At 39.0% G+C, this 20,640-nt stretch overlaps 1 protein-coding gene across 4 annotated transcripts in view; it reads left to right on the top strand.

The window, feature by feature from the left end:
* The window catches only part of LOC105467073 (catenin alpha 1), a 178,127-nt gene that overhangs the window by 25,062 nt on the left and 132,425 nt on the right, over positions 1-20,640 (top strand). For all 4 annotated transcript variants that reach the window (XR_011624652.1, XM_071098350.1, XM_011716416.3 and 1 more), the window contains exons 2-3: positions 55-161; positions 1,337-1,532. Coding sequence is in view for 3 of the 4 variants with exons in the window: in XM_071098350.1 (XP_070954451.1) it covers positions 57-161; positions 1,337-1,532 (301 nt within the window). In the remaining variant the exon portion in view is untranslated. The remainder of the gene's footprint in view (positions 1-54; positions 162-1,336; positions 1,533-20,640) is intronic.

Raw genomic sequence — 20,640 nt, 5'->3', positions numbered from 1 at the left:
TATTTCATGTTTGTGTTTGATGTTTGCTTGACTGATTTTTTGTTTCTTTTTTAGAAATGACTGCTGTCCAGGCAGGCAACATAAACTTCAAGTGGGATCCCAAAAGTCTAGAGATCAGGACTCTGGCAGTTGAGAGACTGTTGGAGCCTCTTGTTACACAGGTAAGAATCTGAAAACACAAATACATTGTAACCTGGTTCTATAGTACAGGCCTGGGTAACAACCATAAGAGCAAGGTTATTTAGTTCAAAGCCTTAATTCCAGTACTTGAGTTTAGGTGACAGTTCTTAGATGATTTGAATATTGATGCATGGGTTTGTTTAACCCTTTGAGAACGCTGCTGTGGTCATTTTCTTCGGTCTTATTGCTAGTAACTGGGGTCCGTGGTATGTAGTGCAACTTTGCAAATGTTTGTGCTTTGCAGATACTTCACCTTTCTTTAGAGGGGAAACCCAAGAAAGGTGGGATCTGGATCCTTGATTGTTAAGGTGTCTCACTCTGCTTAACACACCTTTCATTGTGTGGGATTAATTAGCAGGTAATTGAACTTGAGGGTTTAGGTTTGGTATATTATGTTATAAATGTCACAATGTTAGGGTAGTTCATAAACTGTTAGCAACTAGCTGTGTACCTTTAGTGTTTTGCAATAGTGTGTCTGTTGTCTGTATGTGAGAGATTCAGAGAGAGAGAGAAAATGAGTCTTGTTTGGCAAATTTGCACTGTAACATATCTTAATCATCTTTAACCTACAGATCATCCGGTATTATGTGTATTAATGATGGTAATGTTCTAGGACATAAAGCATCATCACTGTAGGCTTCTTTGGGCAATCATTCCTTTATTAGGGGCCTTTACTAATTAATTGCTGAGATTTGTGTGAATAAACCGTGAAAAGACTTCAGAAGCAAATTATCTTAAAACATTTTGCAAAGTTTGAAAACAGTGGCAGTACGATCTCCAGATAAAGCTAAGTTCATTGTTAACCTATTTCTGGAACATAGAGTGTTACAGATACTATATGGGTGACATATAGTAGAGACATCTAGCTTGTCTCTAATCATTTTTTAATTTGTAAAATCAAACTAAAAACCTAATGATCATATTTGAGAAATTAAAATATGTGTTAAATAATTCTGTACACATTGAGAAAGCTGAGTTATTTTGGAAATTAAATATAGTATCATTGCTGTATATCTTAAATATGGGGAATTGTATGTTAATGCTCAGTGGAATCTCATAAATGTGATTTTTTTAAAGAATAACTTAATCTTGCTATCTTTAAAGATATTAGTCATTTTAATTGACTCCAGTTTAATGTTAAAAATGAAACTTTTAGGTTACAACCCTGGTAAACACCAATAGTAAGGGGCCCTCTAATAAGAAGAGAGGTCGTTCTAAGAAGGCTCATGTTTTGGCTGCATCTGTTGAACAAGCAACTGAGAATTTCTTGGAGAAGGGGGATAAAATTGCGAAGGAGAGCCAGTTTCTCAAGGAGGAGCTTGTGGCTGCTGTAGAAGATGTTCGAAAACAAGGTAGGTCATTACTGCTTTTCATGTAAAGAGAGGCAGGCCTTTCTAGAAAATAAGTGTTTGAAGGAGATTTTTTTTGTGGTCAGTATTCTCAGTTCTCATGCTTGCCAATTGCTCAGTAACTTACTCAGTTATTGGAGATGTATTAACTTGGACTGGATCATATTTTAATTCTCATTCTCATGCTTGCCAATTGCTCAGTAACTTAGTTATCGGAGATGTATTAAGTTGGACTGGCTCAAATTTTAATCATGAGAGATGCTTGCAAAGGGACATCTGGAGAATCTGAATCCACTTCTCTTGGGTGTTTCAAGTAATAGTTAAGTCTTAGAAATGTTGTAACACAATTTGATAGGAAACATGGGACAGAAGTTTACCTTTCATTCTATGTAATACTTTTTAATTCATGCTGAAGAGATGGGTGTGATAAAATAGAAAAATACCTACTCTGAAAATACTCTAGAAATTGTTCTGTTATGTCAGATTAGTATGTTAAATCAGCCATGCATATTTGCACTGGTTGGAGCTTGACTTAAATAAATCTGGGCATAAAGGAATCATGTTTTGGGAAACTCAGAATTGATAAAAAGTAAAATGGTAATCCACAGTTTACCAGTAATTAATGCTAGAAAAATTGTCCTTACTATGTTACAAGTGTGGAAGGAAGACTTTAAATATGGAAAGTAAACTTCTCGAAACCTGCAGTTTTTATTTTTAGTAGAGATGGGGTTTCACCAGTGGCTCATGCTGGTCTCAAACTCCCAAGCTCAAACAATCCACCTGCCTCGACCTCCCAAAGTGCTGGGATTGCAGGCATGAGCCACAGCCTTGAAACCTGTGGTTTTGTGTTAGGTTTCTATTCCAGTCAGAGAATTTCAACAACGCTGTAGGTTTTTTAGGTTATTGGCTATCAGCTAAGGTAAATTGAGCCCTGCTATTTACAGGTGCTCTACTAGCCCTTGGGAGAACTTCATAGATCTTTCATACCTGATGGTAGATTGCATAGTCCAGAGTCTTATGTCAAATTCATCCTTGTGGCAGTACCCTAAAATGGGCAGTGTCTTAGATGGAGATGACATCTCCAGTTGTTTTCCGAATTTGTGAACAAATAACCTTCAGTGGTAAATATTTTTTCAGTTTTCAGGCTGAAGATAAATATTTCTAATACTGAAAATGAAATTATTAGAATTCCACAGTACTAATTAAGCAGGTATATTAGTTTCCTAGGGCTTCTGTAACATAAATTATGACAAGCTTGGTGGCTTAGAATAATAGAAATTTATTCTCTCATGATTCTGAAGTGCAGAAATCTGAAATCGAGGTGTTGGCAGGCTTGATTCCTTGTTGGGACTTAGGAAGAATCTGTGCATGCCTTTTTCCTAGCTTCTGGTGGTTGCCAGCAGTCCTTAGCATTCCTTGGCTTGTAGACTCGTTACTCCAGTCTCTGCTTTTGTTATCATATACTTTTCTTTTTTTGTGTCTCTGTGTCCAAATTTCCTTCTTCTTATAAGGACATCAAGCATTGAATTAGGGCCCACCTTACTCCAGTATAACCTCATTGTAACTTGATACCATCTGCAAAGACTGTTTCCAAATAAAGTTACATTCACAGGTTCCAGGTGGACGTGAATTTTTGGGCGATGCTATTCAGCCCAGTACAGTGGGTTTTGAATTAATTTATTTTAAAGTAGTTTAATGGTCCAGTTCAGGACAATTTTTTTGAGCTTGATGTTGAGGAGATCAGGCTATTACTTAATTGTATTCTGTGGTACATTCTCCTCCCCAGCCCTTCTTGTCTGCTATAACGAAGCTCACAATTATATTAACAGATGAGTTTGGACAAGTGTTTGCTGGGTCTAGTGATTGACATTTCTTTTCTTTTCTTTCTTTTTTTGAGTTGGAGTCTTGCTGTCGCCCAGGCTGGGATGCAGTGGTGCGATCTTGGCTCACCGCAACTTCCACCTTCTGGGTTCAAGCGATTCTCCTGCCTCAGCTTTCCAAGTAGCTGGGATTACAGGTGTATGCTACCACACCCGGCTAATTTTTGTATTTTTAGTATAGTTGGGGTTTCACCTTATTGGAGGCTGGTCTCGAACTCCTGACCTCAAGTGATCTGCTTGCCTTGGCCTCCTGAAGTGTTGGGATTACAGGCATGAGCCACTGCGCCTGGGCACATTTATTTTCAAAATGCATTTAATTGTTGTAGGTGATTTTTAAAGTTGACTTTATATGTTTCTTATTTCAGAAGTTTCTCCAATGCAGATATGTAGCAATCATGGTATAAGATACATTCCCTGCTCCCCAAAACCCCCACAATTTTGAATGCATATCTGAATTTCTCTTGTTATTTTTGTTTATATATGATAATCTTTTATGTGGTTCTGAATCATAAGGACTTGTCTATCCTAGTCCAGTTTTGCAATTATTTATTGTCATGACCTATCCACCATAATTTGCCTTCTCTTTGGGAAAAAAGAGCCAAAGCCAAAATATAACTTCCTCCCATCATCATTATTGCATCAGATATGAAAAGCTGAAATGCCTTGCTTTTTTCTCTTGGCTTTTTTCTTTGGAGAATTTTAACAAATTTTCTATCATAAATAGAACAAAATACATATTACAAAAATATGAAGCACAGATTGCTTAATCAATTAAGACTTGTTGGCTATGTTGTTGAGGCCATTTACTCATCTTTTGAAACCCTGTAGTGGTGTTAATACGCCTGCAGATTCTTTGGACACCCCTCCCTTAAAAAAAATAGCGCCTAACCCTTGAACATGGGTTGAACTTAGTGATTCCTACAATGACTAGAATGTGGTAGAAGTGGCACTATTTACTTTGGGAGCAAAGTTATAAAAATAGGGCTGTATCCACTCCACTTTTTCTCATGGATTATTCTCTCTGGGGGAAGCTGGCAGCTATGTCGTGAGTGCACTCAGGAGGTCCTGTGGAGAAGAACTGAAGTCTCCCACCATCAGTCAGCACACATTTGTCAAGCATGTGAGTGAACCACCTAGGAAGCAGATCCTCCACCTCCAGTCAAGTTTCAGACATCAGTCCTGACCAACCCCAAATCCCTGACCCATAGAAAACTCTGGCAGTTAATAATTGTTTTAAGCTGCCACCTCTTGGAATTTATTAGGCAGCAAAAGAAAATTTATACAAACACTTTTCCCTGCCCTGGCTTCAGTGGTCCTAAGCATTTACATAAAACCCTGACCTAACTGTTCTGAATTTTTCTGATAAATGAAAGTATGCCATCCACTGAAACACTTAATTTTTAAAGAATTTTTAAGATGTCTTTGTTCTGAATCAGTGTTGACGTTGTTTAGGATGAGGGTTGGCAAATTTATTCTAGAAGGCCAGGTAATAAGTATTTTTGGCTTTTCAGATCATAATAGCTCTGGGCTGGGTGCGGTGGCTTACACCTGTAGTCCCTGGGGCTGAGTGGGCGGATCACGAGGTCAGGAGATTAAAACCATCCTGCCTAACACAGTGAAACCCCGTCTCTACTAAAAATACAAAAAATTAGCCGGGCGTGGTGGTGGGTGCCTGTAGTCCCAGCTACTCAGGAAGCTGAGGCAGGAAAATGGTGTGAACCTGGGAGGTGGAGCTGGCAGTGAGCCAAGACCATGCCACTGCACTCCAGCCTGGGTGACAGAGCGAGACTCCATCTCCAAAAAAAAAAAAGAGTCTCTGTTGAAACTATTAATATTCAGCTCTGCTGTTGAATTGGGAAGCAGCTATAGACAGAATATAAAGAAATGGGCATGGGGCATGGCTTTGTTCTAACAAAACTTGGAAAAATTACAGGCTGTAGTTTGCTAACCCTGATCTAGGGTTTTCCCAGGCTGTTAAAGATATGAGCTTACTGTCTTCAAAAAAGTACTTATTTATGTGTTTGTTTATTACACTTTTGAGCCAAAAAGTAGACCTTTGGGTTTGTACATGTCCAGTGCTTCCTGTGCAATCATAATAACCAGAAATTGGAATGTACACAGTTTTTGATGTGTAACTTTCTTTTTGTGTTAGACCCTGATTACATGAATAATTAATATGCACATTTGTGAGTATACTGAAATTTCACGATAATGCTGTAAGTGAGGTTAAAAAAATTCACATACTTAAAAACTTAGGATCACTTGACTTCAAGGCTAATGAAATGGTCAGGTGGGCCACATATGGTGGATAGGAGCCAGTCACCAGTTGCATGGCCTCCAAATCCCTGTAATCTAGGAGTTTAATTGTACTACTAATCTGCTTAGTTTTTGAGTAGCTATCTTATATAGGCAGAGGTGTACATACGCCTTTTAGATGTGCCCTTTTCTTATTTTAGGATCCTGTTAACCTCCCATATCCCCCCCATCCTCATTAGATCAATCTTACCTTTGTACTTTTTCGTCTTAGCGCTTATCACAGAGGTAATTTAAATTGGTTTCCTTTTCCTCTCCACGCTCCAGCAGTGCAGGTTCTGTGCTGGTCTGGTGACCATTCTCTTTGTATTTAAGCTGGTACCTGGTCCGTGATAGGCACTTAAATGTTTGAGTAAGATAATTGATTATTCTCTGAAAAGTACAGTGAAAGAAAATGCTCTTTTCTCAAAATTCGAAGTGTGTTTTCCTTTCCAGTGCCAAATGTAAATGCATGGGTAGGGATGGAAAATCTTATGCTTTTTTTTTTTTTAATTGAGTTATAATTTCACATACCATAAAAATCACCCGTTTAAAGTATACCATGCAGTGTTTTTGAGGGTGTTCAGACTTGTATAGCTATCACCATGATCTAATTCCAGAACATTTTTATCATCCCCAAAAGAAACCTCATACCCATTAGCAGACATTCCCCATCCATGTACATTTTAACAGTAGATAAAGAGTAGCAGCTGCCTTGTGGTACATAAATTTATTTTATGAATCCTTGAATAGGGCTCTGACCAGAAAAAGAAGGCTCTTAAGCCAGATAGGGGACTTTCAGGGGACAGAGATGAGAAGACTTAAATGAAGCTTTTTTGAAAAAGGAGAGACAGAGGCGCATTAATGTTAAATTTGAAGTGGAGTGATGAGGAACAGCTTCTTACTACAACAATGTTTTATAATCCATTAGCCACAGTTTATACTTGGATCTCAAAGGCCAGGATCAAAGTCTTATTGCTACTTCCGTAACTTCTTCCCTATAGCTCATGGGCATTTCTGGGTCAGTGAAGGGGGAGAAGACCCAAAGAAACTGAAGTCCACCTTTATGTATTCCTGCACTGCTTCTAGTGATTTTTTGCTCAGTATATGATTTGTGCACTGAGCAACAGTAGATTTCCCAGGAAGAAGCTTGTGTCAGGGAAATCTGAGTGAGGAATGGGCTGGTTGATAGTGTGTGATCCCTGAGAGGGAGATGATATTCTAGCACATAGCAGGCTGTTTTTCCTGGGTATTTCCCCCCCCCCCAGAGCTTATAATGACACATGAATACGAAAAATAATTAATAGCATGAGTGGCAGAGGAATGGGAGGGTAAGCATGGGATTGGGAAAGTTTACTAAAGGTGTTTGAGCTTACACTGGATCTTAAAAGGTAGAAAGGGAGCAGGAGGAAACTCATCCAGGTAAGAATATGCAAGATGGGCATGAGGAACAGTGAGGTCCCTGGCTGGAGGTGGGTGCTAGTCTTGTTGAGCACTGCTGGCAGGAGAGGTTTTTTGTTTTTTTGTTTTTTTTGAGATGGAGTCTCACTCTTGTCGTCCAGGCCGGGGTGCAGTGGTGGTATCTTGGCTCACTGCAACCTCTGCCTCCTGGGTTCAAGTGATTCTCCTGCCTCAGCCTCCCGAGTAGCTGGGACTACAGGCGCATACCACCACGCCTGGCTAATTTTTATATTTTTAGTAGAGATGGGGTTTCACCATATTGGCCAGGCTGGTCTCAAACTCCTGACCTCGTGATTCACCCACCTTGGCCTCCCAAAGTGTTAGGATTACAGACGTGAGGCACTGCGCCCAGCTGCAGGAGAGGTTTAATCTAGTTTGGAGCGTTTTTTGAGGGTGACTTGGAATGCCATGTGAAGAAGGGAGGGCTGTTAGGGACATGATCTAGAATCAGAGAAGTCTATGGTTGGGACAGATCTCACAGCTTACATGGTGCAGGTCCCATATGCTTGAATATATCAAGTGACACCGGACTCACTTATTACCTCAAGGAGGAGTTCTTTCCAGCATTGGTTTGTGTTTATTTTGAAAGCTTTTTTTTCCCCTTTGAAACTGAAATTTGTCTCTTTAATTTTCTTCCTGTTTTAAGAAGTTCCACCGTCTGGGCAATACAGAATATGAGGAAAAGTAGAGTTTTTGCAGGGAGATTAGTGTTAGCTGTGTGCAGGAAGGATTAAAGGGATTGGTAGAGAGCCCAGAGGCAGGACCTAGAGTCTGGAGATGACCATAGTAGTGGAGAGTGAAATGGAACTATGCAGGAAGGGACTTCTGTTACTGCTGTAACAGAATTGATGGAGAGAATTGGCCAGTTGTCATGCATGTTAACTGCCAGCAGGGCCTGTTCAAGTAGCTGATCTTTTCAATAGGTAAAACTAAGGGACCTGGTATGTGAAAAGTTGTAGTGATTTGTTTTCCTGTGACTTGAGTCATTTAGGGTGGTGTTGAGGCAGTGTGTGCTGTAAGGACCTGTGTTCTTACAGGTGTAAAATGCTGCCTTTTAAAATGTTTGCATTATTTGGTTGTAATGAATGTCAAACCTTATTTCGTGTTTATTAATCACATGTATTAATATTTATTAATACAGCTGAAACATCATGGTGTTTGAGTTCCTAGAGCAATGATAAATATTGATAAACGTTAGTGCTCCTTTCTCTGTTGATTTGTTGAAGCCCTGTTATTTTCTTTTTAATTGGAATGCCACCAAGTTTTCAAAAATTAAGACATGGGGCTGGAGATGCTGATCTTTTAGATTTCTCTTTATTAGTCTAATGGCATAGCAGAGGTTAAATTACCTTGGAGTAGAAAATCAAGAAATGATTGTGTGTGTCTGTAATTTTGGTTTTAATGGTAGGACAAGATTATGGTAGTCTGGGAAAAGGTGATTGAGTTCTGCTGAACAGAGCAAGGATTGATTGTAGCTAAATCTAGTGACTTACTGCCTGCCATTTGGTTTGACCTTCATTTTGTGACTATCATACCACTAACCACAGCCAGTCACCTCTCATGTATGTATTGTTATTCTCATGGCAAACACCATGAAAACCTCTGGGTAATTCACTGCAGCCTCTTCTTCAATGCTGAAAAAATACTTTATTGTGACAACTATACATCCTTTCTTCCCCAGGTGGCCAGAAGGTGAAGGTAGAGTAAGTTATTTTACTAAATATTCCTGTCCATAAATAACAAGCACACATCTTAATGTTTGGCTTACAGTTTTTCCCCTTTCATATCTATTTATGTTTAGATAGATTTGTCTTAGGATTTCTTTGAAACGTTTCTTTTTGGGTTTTGGCTTTCGGGTCATTCCATTTCAGGCAAACTTTGATACCGCGAATGCATTTTCCTTGAGTTGGAGATCTCAGCTTCCTGAAAGCAGTCAATGTTATTCAATACTAAATCTCAGTCATTACATAAACCATCTTTTATGTAAAAAATGTCAGCCGGGTGTGGTGGCTCACAAGTCTGTAATCCCAGCACTTTGGGAGGCCGAGGCGGGCAAATCACGAGGTCAGGAAGTCGAGACCCTCCTGGCCAACATGGTGAAACCCTGTCTCTACTAAAATACAAAAAATTAGCCAGGCGTGGTGGCATGTGCCTGTACTCCCAGCTACTCAGGAGGCTGAGGCAGGGGAATTGCTTGAGCCTGGGAGGCAGAGGTTGCAGTGAGCTGAGATTGCACCACTGCGCTGCAGTCTGGTGACAGAGTGAGACTCCGTCTCAAAAATAAAAAGGTCTTGTTAGTTTTAGAACAAGAAAGGAATATTTATTGGCTGCTAACACAATAGTTAAAATCTGTGAGTTTGCAAGCATCTGGGGGATCTTAGTACCTATGGTTGATTTGTGAGCATACTCTAATGGTACTTGTTTTCTCAGCTTTTTTTTTTTTTCTTTTTTCTTTTTAGAGAGGGGCAATTACTGTTCATTGTAGCTGTTCTTATTTTTTTAATTTTAATTTTATTTTTTATTGTACTTTAAGTTCTAGGGTACATGTGCACAGCATGCAGGTTTGTTACATGTGTATACATGGGCCATGTTGGTATACTGCACTCATTTTCAGCTTTTTAAAAATCTTTAAAGCATGAATTACCCAGTCATATAAAACTGAGGGTCTCTTAGGGCGTTGTTATAAAGGATGGAAAATGAGAGTTCTTAATTGATGTTAATGGAGAGACATTCTTTTATTTTAGTAATTGTGTATAACTGTGTAGTGAAGCTAAGGACATAGATGCCATCTTCTTTGGTACAGCTTGAATAATTTGTATATAGGGAGAAAAAAATACACACATGTATGTGTATGTGTATGTATACATGCTTCACTGTGAATCTTGGCAAGATAATTTTCAGAAAAATAATGTATTTCATCCCTGACAAAAGGACATTGAGCACAGGCTGTCAGGCTCTTGAGGCATGATTTTCTCCCTGGCAACTGACTAGAGTCAAGATTGAAGGAGGCGAAAATTGGTCTGCTGTCCAGTGCAGATGTTGTCAGCTTGAGACTGATGCACCCACATCTACTATAGACAGCCTGGAAGACAGATGTTAAAAGACAGATGTGATTAGGATGAAGCAAGTATCAGTGACTGTTTTAAGTGGAGTTTGAGAGGTAAACAGGAGGCAGAATGGAATCAGGGTTTGCTGGGTTCATGATGTGAAGACTTAAAACATAGCTTTGAAGAGCATTGCGTGGGTGTGTGTGAGAGAGATTGCATTTTAATTTGTCTGATCTGGTTAGTGTGGTTTTAATCGGGTTGAGATCATGAGCTTGATCTCACATACGGGCTCTTTAATTTTTCACAGGAGAAAAATGACAAGTATTCCTACTTGGAAGGTTTACTTTGGAATGGGCTTCAAAAAGTGTTAATGATGCTCTGGAAGAGCGGTAGCTGGGAAACATTCAACATTTTGAAAAAGGTTAAAGTTAAGTTAATTAGATTTTCAGATTAGTATAATAACTTTATTAAAACTAGCAAGAAATCAGCTGATTTTTTTCTCATATTCTTCCATTGAGTTCTGGCTTCTCATTTGTAATCTTGTCTTTTCCCCTTGTCTTGGTAGAATTTTCATCCTGTTTTTTCCTCTTATTTTTGTGGATGTCTCTTTTCATGTGATCCCATTGTGGCTTGGTCTGTTGTTAGAAGTGCCCCCACTCCAATTCCTACCTTTCAGATGTTCCTGAAGACTGTAATTAATTTAAAAATTGTTATTGACCCCATTCCTTCAGTCTCACTACTTAATCCATTTTTGCTTGCTCTTCATTTAACTTGAGCAGGAAAAGCAAAATATAAATTCTGGAAAATCATTAGCTGGTTGTCATCTGGGAATTTTATGTCTTAAAGTTGTCTGCCTGACTTAAACTATAAGTCTTTAGGGCGGAGGCTATATTTTCTTTGACTTGGGATGTGTCAAGGATGCTGTCTGCTTCTGGATCACTACCCTTGTGTGAGCATATGCTGCTTTGCAGAGACTTGGGTTCTGCTGTAGCCAGCTTGGAATTAAGGAAAGAAGAGTGAAGTTATTAAATTCTAATGTCATTTTGAAGTGGTTCATTTTTTCCCCTTTTATTAAAAAGTCTGTCTTGTTAAACTCACAAAAATAAGTAACACTAGCCAGGATAATAATACTTATAAGTTACAGTGTGTAATATTACTGCCTTAATATATTTGTACAGTCAGTGTAGCTGAGGAAGTTATTTTAGGTATTAAAATTTTGGTTTTGGCATGACTTCAACCATGATGTTGCAGTAACATGATTTCTACTAGTTAATTTCTTAAGAAAGTGATTCCAAGTTGAAATGCATGTTATGCATTTATTTGAATGTGTAATCAGGAAGTAAGTGCCTCTCTTTGGAGTGTTTCTGAATAGCAGCAGGGCACACTTGAATTAGTAAGGAAAATGAGAACATGAATATGTGTGTTACTTTATTTTAACTTCTTTTTTTTTTAATCCATTCTGTCTGTCAACTGGAAAAAGAAATTTCAAAGCTTCTTTCCTTACCCTCAGGGGATGGGGAAGGTGGGGGGGTAAGTTAAGAGGTTTTCTAGACTTGCTCTGATTCAGATGGGCTTATAGTATTTAAATTACTTCATATTAAATGTTTATTTCCTGGGTTTTTTTTTTTTTTTTTTTTTTAAATAGACTGAGTCTTGCTCTGTTGCCCAGGCTGGAGTGCAGTGGTGCAATCTCGGCTCACTGCAACCTCTGCCTCCTGGGTTCAAGTGATTCTCCTGCCTCAGCCTCCCAAGTAGCTGGGATTGCTGGCACCCACCACCACGCCTGGCTAATTTTGTATTTTTAGTAGAGACAGGGTTTTGGCACGTTGGCTAGGCTGGTCTCGAACTCCTGACCTCAGGTGATCTGCCTGTCTTCGCCTCCCAAAGTGCTGGGATTACAGGCATGAGCCGCCAGACCTGGCCTCTTTTCTGGGTTGACTTTCAAAAGATAAACAATTGGGTGGATTAAAAAAACAAAACAAAACAAAACAAAACAAAAAAACTGCATGCCAGAAAGTTCTCTTAAGGCATCTGTCAGGGATTCTTTTGAGTCATTCTTAGTTTATCTGTACTTACAGGAATATCATCTAGGGGTCCGTTTTTACCAAATATCCCTCCTTGATAAATGGAAGGCTTAAGATTGAGAAGATTAAAGTGTTTTATTCAAGGTCATCCTCATGTCATAGGGCATGTGGGTTATGCCAAATATGTGCTACCATTTGGTTCCTTCTTATAAGGGCTGTGTTATGAAGTCTATTATTTTTTGCATCTATATTGCCAATTTGTCTTCATTGACAAGTGTGGAAAATGTCTTTTACCAGATCATAGAAAATGAATTAAAATTTGGCTGGGTGGGAGTGGTGGGACATGGGGTTGGGATGGGGTAGGAAATAATATTTAACTTTGGATTATCTTGAAGTTAGGAGATAATTTTGTGAAGTCTTGGTCCTGTTATTTTATTATTTTGTAAAATGAAAGTTGATGGAATAACAGATGAAAATAGTTATCAGGCTGGGCGTGGTGGCCCATGCCTGTAATTCCAGCACTTTGGGAGGCTGAGACAGGTAGATCACCCGAGGTCAGGAATTCGAGACCAGCCTGACCAACATGGTGAAACCCTGTCTTTACTGAAAATACAAAAATTAGCCAGGTGTGGTAGCTTTAACCTGAAGCCCCATCTACTCAAGTGACTGAGGTGGGAGAATCACTTGAACTCAGGAGGTGGAGGTTGCAATAAGCCAAGATTGCACCACTGCATACCACCCTAGGTGAAGGAGCGAGACTCTGTCTCAAAAAAAAAAAAAAAAAAAAAAAAAGCTGGCCAGGTGCGGTGGTTCATGCTTGTAATCCCAGCACTTCGGGAGGCTGAGGTGGGCGGATCACGAGGTCAGGAGTTTGAAACCAGCCTGACCAACATGGTGAAACCCCGTCTACTAAAAATACAGAAATTAACTGGGCATGGTCATGCACTCCTGTAATCCCAGCTACTCTGGAGGTTGAGGCAGTAGAATTGCTTGAACTCAGGAGGTGGAGATTGCAGTGAGCCGAAATTGTGCCACGGCACTCCAGCCTGGGCAACAGAGCGAGACTGTAAAAAGAAAAAAAAAAAAAGCTATCACTTATTGGTGAGATCCCTTAATCAAATCAGATATATTTAAGAAAATTTGGTATAAAGTAGGTTTATCAGTAGGTTTTGGAGCTAAAGCACCAAAACGTAACTTTCAAGAGTTAGGAATCTCATGATAGGGAGGTTTTGGGTATTCATTCAAATCCAGGGCTGGATATTTTTTACTCTATAAAACACGTGTAAAAAGATGCCAAGCTGTTAAGTACAGGGCAGTTTTATTATAGGCTTGCCTGTGATATTGGTTACTTTCTCTTTTTCTTTTTTTCTTCTAGTTCTACTCCCTGGATAGAATTAAAAACTGTTTTAAAATGAGCGTTAATTTTCTGCTGTGAACATGTGTTTTGATAGTAAGAGCAAAAAGAAAAAAATACAAACTTATAATTTTGTAACTTAGAGATGAAACTAATGGTTAACATTTTTGTCCTAAACTCTTTGCAGTTTGTTTCCTATTAATACGCCCATGTGGGTAGAGATATGTTGGGTTTGATTATGCCATTTGCTTTTTTTCACTTAATGGATACTGAACATCTTTCGGTAATATTAAGTATTCTTCTACAACATAATTTTTAATGGCTGAACACTATCCTCTAGAGAGTAATATGATTTAAGAACATTATTTTATACCAACAAACTAAAGACTTCTCTTTAATACTGTTATGTCAAGAGTTTTATTCACTTTTCACATATTCAAAGGAGTATGGTGTTAAGAAATAGTTATAATCGTAGTTTTTTACTTTAAAGACTGAAGTCTCCTATTGTTAAGAAGTATATATCGGCCGGGCGCGGTGGCTCACGCCTGTAATCCCAGCACTTTGGGAGGCCAAGGCGGGCGGATCACGAGGTTAGGAGATCGAGACGGTGGTGAAACCCCGTCTCTATTAAAAATACAAAAAATTAGCCGGGCGTGGTGGTGGGTGCCAGCAATCCCAGCTACTTGGGAGGCTGAGGCAGGAGAATGGCGTGAACCCGGGAGGCAGAGCTTGCAGTGAGCCGAGATCACGCCACTGCACTCCAGCCGGGGTGACAGAGCGAGACTCTGTCTCAGGAAAAAAAATAAAATAAAATAAAATAAAGGAGAAGTATATATCTGAGAAGAAATAAAAGGTTTTAGACAGTTAAAATCATTTTGAGAAAAAAGAGCAAAGTTACTTGAGCATGGTTGTCTGGGAAATCAGTAGGAGAAGGGAGAGTTGGAATTCTAAGTATGCTCATGAAACTGATCCTGAAATGAGTAATTTGAACATGTTTAAGATAGTTGATGGTGTCTAACTCTTCTCCTGGAAGCTTTTGTCATTTTAGCACAGGGCTGTTTTGCTGGTTTGCAAAAACATTCAGGTGGATGTCTTTAAAATCTCTTTTCTCTTTTGGATTTGGCAGTTGATAACAAAACAATATGCTCTTGTAAAGTGTTCTGTTTAAGAAATGCCTACGTAAGGTCCACGTAACCATTGAATCTTCTTCCCTGCAGCAACTCTACAAAAAATTTTAAAAATGAGATTGGGGCTACAGGTACCCATTTATTTTACCACTTGGCTTACTCTTATTTTGGATAAACCCCTCTATTAGCTGACTTTATAAGCTTTTACAAAAAGATTTTGTAGTATGTGCAAGTTTTACTTTTTCATTTTTGCATGAACTAGCAGCCACGGATTTTTATACTTCAGAAAAAAGAAAATTTGAAGCCTGAGTTTTATTATCACACACATGAACTAAAGATATTAACATTTTTATCATTTAAAAACTTCTTTTAATATGAAAGTATTCATTATAGAAAGTAAAAATAAACAATAAACAATCAGGCTGTACCGCCTTATGATTAAGCTCTGTTGATACTTTGTTTTGTTTTTTTGTTTTTTTGTTTTTTTGAGACGGAGTCTCGCTCTGTCGCCCAGGCTGGAGTGCAGTGGCGCGATCTCGGCTCACTGCAAGCTCCGCCTCCTGGGTTTACGCCATTCTCCTGCCTCACCCTCCTGAGTAGCTGGGACTACAGGCGCCCGCCACCGCGCCCGGCTAATTTTTTGTATTTTTAGTAGAGATGGGGTTTCACCGTGGTCTCGATCTCCTGACCTTGTGATCCGCCCGCCTCGGCCTCCCAAAGTGCTGGGATTACAGGCGTGAGCCACCGCGCCTGGCCTCTGTTGATATTTTGGTATGTGTTGGTTGTAGTGTTTATTATCCCATACCTTCCCCAGGACATAAACACGTTATGATCTCCATTCTCACTGTGCAGTATGGATTGTTATATATCTGCTATTTAAAATGAAAATGAAAATCATTTCAATTGATAAAGATACCTGGAGGGGGGGTAGATTGTATAATTTATCGAAGATAAGCTGTGTTTCTCTACTGGGCTGGCAAAAATTCTTTTTTCTGGACCTTAAAGGTAGAAAGGTTCTGGTGAAGAAGCTATTTAAAAGTATCCTTAGTATTGTTTTGGGGAAGAAGATAGAACTTTGCCCTATTTATTGAGGTTCCTTGGAGGGCTTTTAGAGGCAGTAGAGATGTTTCCATAGCTGGATTTCTGAGCCATTACATTGTGGTTGGGAATCTTTCTTGTCGTAGTATACTGTAGAATTTTGGGATGTGACACTGTAAATGGGATAGATGAGGAAGATGACCAGTTCCTGAGAACTGGAAGGAATCCCATCTTGACTTGAGAACTTCTTTAAAACAAAACAAAAAAACCCAAAACAACAACAACAACAAAAAAAACTGCTTAAAAATAAAAAGCAGTTGGAAAAACTTAAGGCACAGCAAGCTTTGGTTGTAGCTATTAGCACAAAAGGAACAATTATTACTACTTTCTGCAGTATAAACAGTGGAGTGAAGGAAGCTCTCCTCATCCTTTATAGCTTCAACATTTAAAATTAAAAGCTAACGTTTCCTCTGTCCTTTAGGAAACTTGCTATCATGACTATTTCTAAAAAGGTAAGAAACAGCTGGTGTGTGGATAATGACATGTTCTAAATAGGTTTAAAAATTGGAAAAAGTAGATGGAAAAGTAAAAGGGGGCACAGAAGTATTTGTTGAGCTTTGCATATATTATCTCATTTAATTTTCAAAACAACCGAGTAAGGTATGGGAGATAGTGTACTCATTTTACAGAAAAGAAAACAGCTAGAGATAAAGCAACCCAAAGTAACACAGCCGTCAAATATCGAAGCTGGATTTGGACCCAGTTCCAATACCTTATTTCATCTACACCAAGTAGTGTTCTGGGAGAAAAGTAGTTGTATTCATTAACATTACTTCATAGCATTCTTTGTTTTAAAGGAGCAATGCAACAGGCTCAGGTTAAAACAAACAAGCCTTTTATTCTTTTTATCCATCGCCCAAATATTTTCCAAGCCTGTCCTTTCCCTGTAACTTTATAAAGTTTGGTTGCTTTCAGGGGAGTTTACTCATGATATTTGATGCTTCAAAAAGTTCTTGATCTTTTCTTCTCCTAATAAAGAATTGTGGGGTTTTGTTTGTTTGTTTGTTTGTTTACTTTATAATTGCCAATTGTCTTTGTTTTAAACTCCAGAGGAACTTATTTTGTTTACAGCTCAGGAGAGAGCATCACCGGATGACAGATTTTATTTCATGGCAGATGGTACAGTAGTATTGAGTTCTTGTAAGTTTCATCTCCTTTGTATCTTGGTTAATACTAGATGTAGCGTAGTTGACAGGAAACAGCTGGAACAAAAGTCAGGTTTTACAACCATGCGACCGTGGACATATTTCCTGTCTGCCTCAGTTTCCCCAGTTTGCCCTTTCGTGTGCAGAGAGCACTTTTAGTGTCTTAAAAATTTACTGTATAAACTAATTGACAGGTATTTTTAAAATTTTTTTATTTTTTTATTTTTTTAACATTTTTTTGAGATGGAGTCTTGCTACGTCACCCAGGCCATCATGCCTGGCTAATTTTTATATTATTATTATTTATTATTACTTATTTATTTTTTTAGTAGGTCCAGTCTTGAACCCTTGACCTCAAGTTATCCCCCGGCCTCAGCCTCCCAAAGTGCTGGGATTACAGGCGTGAGCCACCAGGCCCGGCCTTCTGCTGCACTTTTTTTTTTCGGACAGTTTCACTCTTGTTGTCCCAAAAATGTATGAGAACCCTGCACTTTTTACAAAAATAATTTTATCTTGTGTTGAAAATGCAGGTTTTATGTGGGTGCAGGGCTATTATAAGAAAGGCGTACCTGGCCGGGTGCGGTGGCTCACACCTGTAATTCTGGCACTTTGGGAGGCCGAGGTGGGCGGATCACGAGGTCAGGAGATCGAGACCATCCTGGCTAATACGGTGAAACCCCGTCTCTACTAAAAATACAAAAAATTAGCCGGGCGTGGTGGCGAGTGCCTGTAATCCCAGCCACTGGGAGGCTGAGGCAGGAGAATGGCATGAACCCAGGAGGCGGAGCTTGCAGTGAGTCCAGATCGCACCACTGCACTCCTGCCTGGGCAACAAGGCGAGACTCCGTCCAAAAAAAAAAAAAAAAAAAAAAAAAAGGGGCGTACCTATAGACTAGTAAGATTTGAGAAAAAGCAAAGTCGTTATATGACAATTTAAAGCAAAAGGGAGGTGAAAGATCTAGAGCTGGAGAATTTAATGCCAGCAAGGGGTGGTTTGATAATATAAGAGAGATGTGGCTTAAAAATATCAAGATAACAGTGGAAGCAGCTTCTGCTGACCAAGAGAAGGGTTCCCAAATGCCATTAAAAAGTGCAGCAGCAGGCCAGAGGCAGTGGCTCACACCTGTAATCCCAGCACTTTGGGAGGCCAAGGCAGGCAGATCACCTGAGTCAGGAGTTCGACACCAGCCTGACCAACATGGAGAAACCCTGTCTCTACTTAAAAAAAAAAAAAAAAAAAGAAAAATTAGCCATGCATGGTGGCGTATGCTGTAATCTGAGCTACTTGGGAGGCTGAGGCAGGAGAATCACTTGAACCTGGGAAGTGGAGGTTGCAGTGAACTGAGATGGTGCCACTGCACTCCAGCCTGGGCAACGAGCAAAACTCCATCTAAAAAAAAATGCAACAGAAGGGCGAGCACGGTGGCGCATGCCTGCAGCCACAGCTGCAGACCTCAATTTACAGTGCATATCAGGCAGTTCAGCTTTTTCTTATAACGTCATGACTTTTCTCTACTTCTTGGTAGTACTTCAGCATCACTAGTGGCACTTCGTATGAGCTTCATGGTGTCAACGTTTTGAGTGTTGTATTAAACATGATGAAAATGTATGAGAACTACGAATGACCACTTTTCACTGTCATATGCAATTTACTAGCCGTGAACTGCTCAGGTGGAGGTGATTAGCATCACATGCAGATGCATCATATGGCATTTTAAGTGGATATTCACAACACTTGAGCTTACTGCTATAGCAATAGGAGATGGCTACAAAATTATTACAGTAGTACAGTGTGTACTACAATTAATTTTTTGTTTGATTATGATTTAAACTGCATCTTTACATTTGTTTGTATTTCCCTTGACTGCAAATGGCACCATGTATGGCCTGTGTTTGTGTGCCTAAGTTTTGAAAAGTTTTAACTTTCTGTAGTAGGTTTGTGTATATTTATGGTAGTACATGATAAAATAGGCTAGTGATATTTTATGCATTCATGATACACCTTTTTCTTAATTTTTTGGTACTTCTGGATTATATGATTTGAGTTTTTTTCAAATTGTTGCAAATCTCTGAAACAATTTTCAATATACTTATTGAACAAAATCCACATATAAGTAAACCCATGCAATTCAAACCCAGACTATGTTGTTCAAGGGTAACTGTAAAAACGTTGCTGCTGGCTTTTAAGTGTACAAATAGCTGCATAAATAACTGATGTGCATCATGACCAGTCATGTCACCTCTTTCAAAGTCTGTTGGTGATAGTTCCCTGCAAATCTGTTCAGTTTATGCAAAGTGTATAGTTGTGTTGCTTCCTTTTCTCCTAGTGATAAACCCACATGAACTCCTTGACAGAATTGAATAATTGAAAGAGGGAATTAGCCAACAAAGGCGAATGTGCAACAAAGAAATGAAAAGTGGTAGACCTGGAATTGAAATTTCATTAGAATATAAAGGGAAGAAATAGCTGGTTGTGAAAATGTTGACCCAGCTGCTATTTAAAACTCTGGCTATGCAGCTAGAACTACTTAGTGAAGGCAAACTTCTTGACTTAAATGAGGAATGTGGTTATGATGTCCAAGAGAATGTGTGACATCATTAAAAACGACACATTAAAGGAACTCTTGAAGATATTCATGACAAATAAGTGTAGATATTGGATAAAATGTTGGAAATGGATCCAAACTTAGAAAGGAATATGATGATTCGCCAAAGGGCTACAAAAGATGCTCATTCTGCACCCTAGTGTAAATGACAAGAAGAAGGCAGGGAAGCATTGCTCAGACTACTATTGAAAAAAATTTTTTAACAAGGAAATTAAAATACTTTGTTTCAGTGTTTATAATGTTTTAATTTAGTACATTAAATAAATATTGGTTGACTATATCATATCCCTATACATTAATAATAGACAATAAAGGAATTTTTAATGCTTAGACAAAAGTATTTATTTTTAATTTTTACATGCTGGAGTGCAGTGGCATGATCATGGCTCACTGCAGCCTTGGCTTCCTGGGATCAAGCGATCATCCCATCTTAGCCTCCCAAGTAGCTCACTTTGTTGCCCAGGGTGATCTGAAACTCCTGGGCTCAATTGATTCTCCTACCTTGACCTCCCAAAGTGCAGGAATTACAGTTGTGAGCTCGTATGCCTGGCTGACACAATTTTGGGGGGGCCTTATTTTTAAAAAATTTATTTTTTTATTTTCTTCAAACATGGTGTTGCAAACTGCCAAAAAGTTTTAAAGGTCACAGGAGAATCATAATTCTCTGTGATTAATCTCTGATTAGGATCAGTTTACACTGTTTGAACTTGTATGGTCATTTTTACAGTCCTGTGCTACTGTGCAGAGTGAAGATGATCAGTATTGTTATCTCTGTTTTACAACTGTGGAACCTGAGACTTACTTAGTGGTGAAGCTGTGGTTTTTGTTAGTTTGACTTCCGAGTTTATGATCTTACTGTTTATTATACCGGTACCCCTACACAAGATTTTTATTTTCTGAGACAGGGTCTTGCCCTGTTGCCCAGGTCTGAAGTGCAGTGGTGCTGTCCCAGCTCACTGTAGCCTTGACCTCGTGGGCTCAAGTGATCCTCCCACTTCAACCTCCTGAGTAGCTGGGATTACAGGCATGTACCACCACACTTAGCTAATTAATTATTATTATTATTTTTTCAATAGA

Source organism: Macaca nemestrina, chromosome 6 (assembly GCF_043159975.1).
Source record: "Macaca nemestrina isolate mMacNem1 chromosome 6, mMacNem.hap1, whole genome shotgun sequence".
NCBI lineage: Eukaryota > Metazoa > Chordata > Mammalia > Primates > Cercopithecidae > Macaca > Macaca nemestrina.
This window is presented reverse-complemented; position numbering and strand designations above follow the sequence as displayed.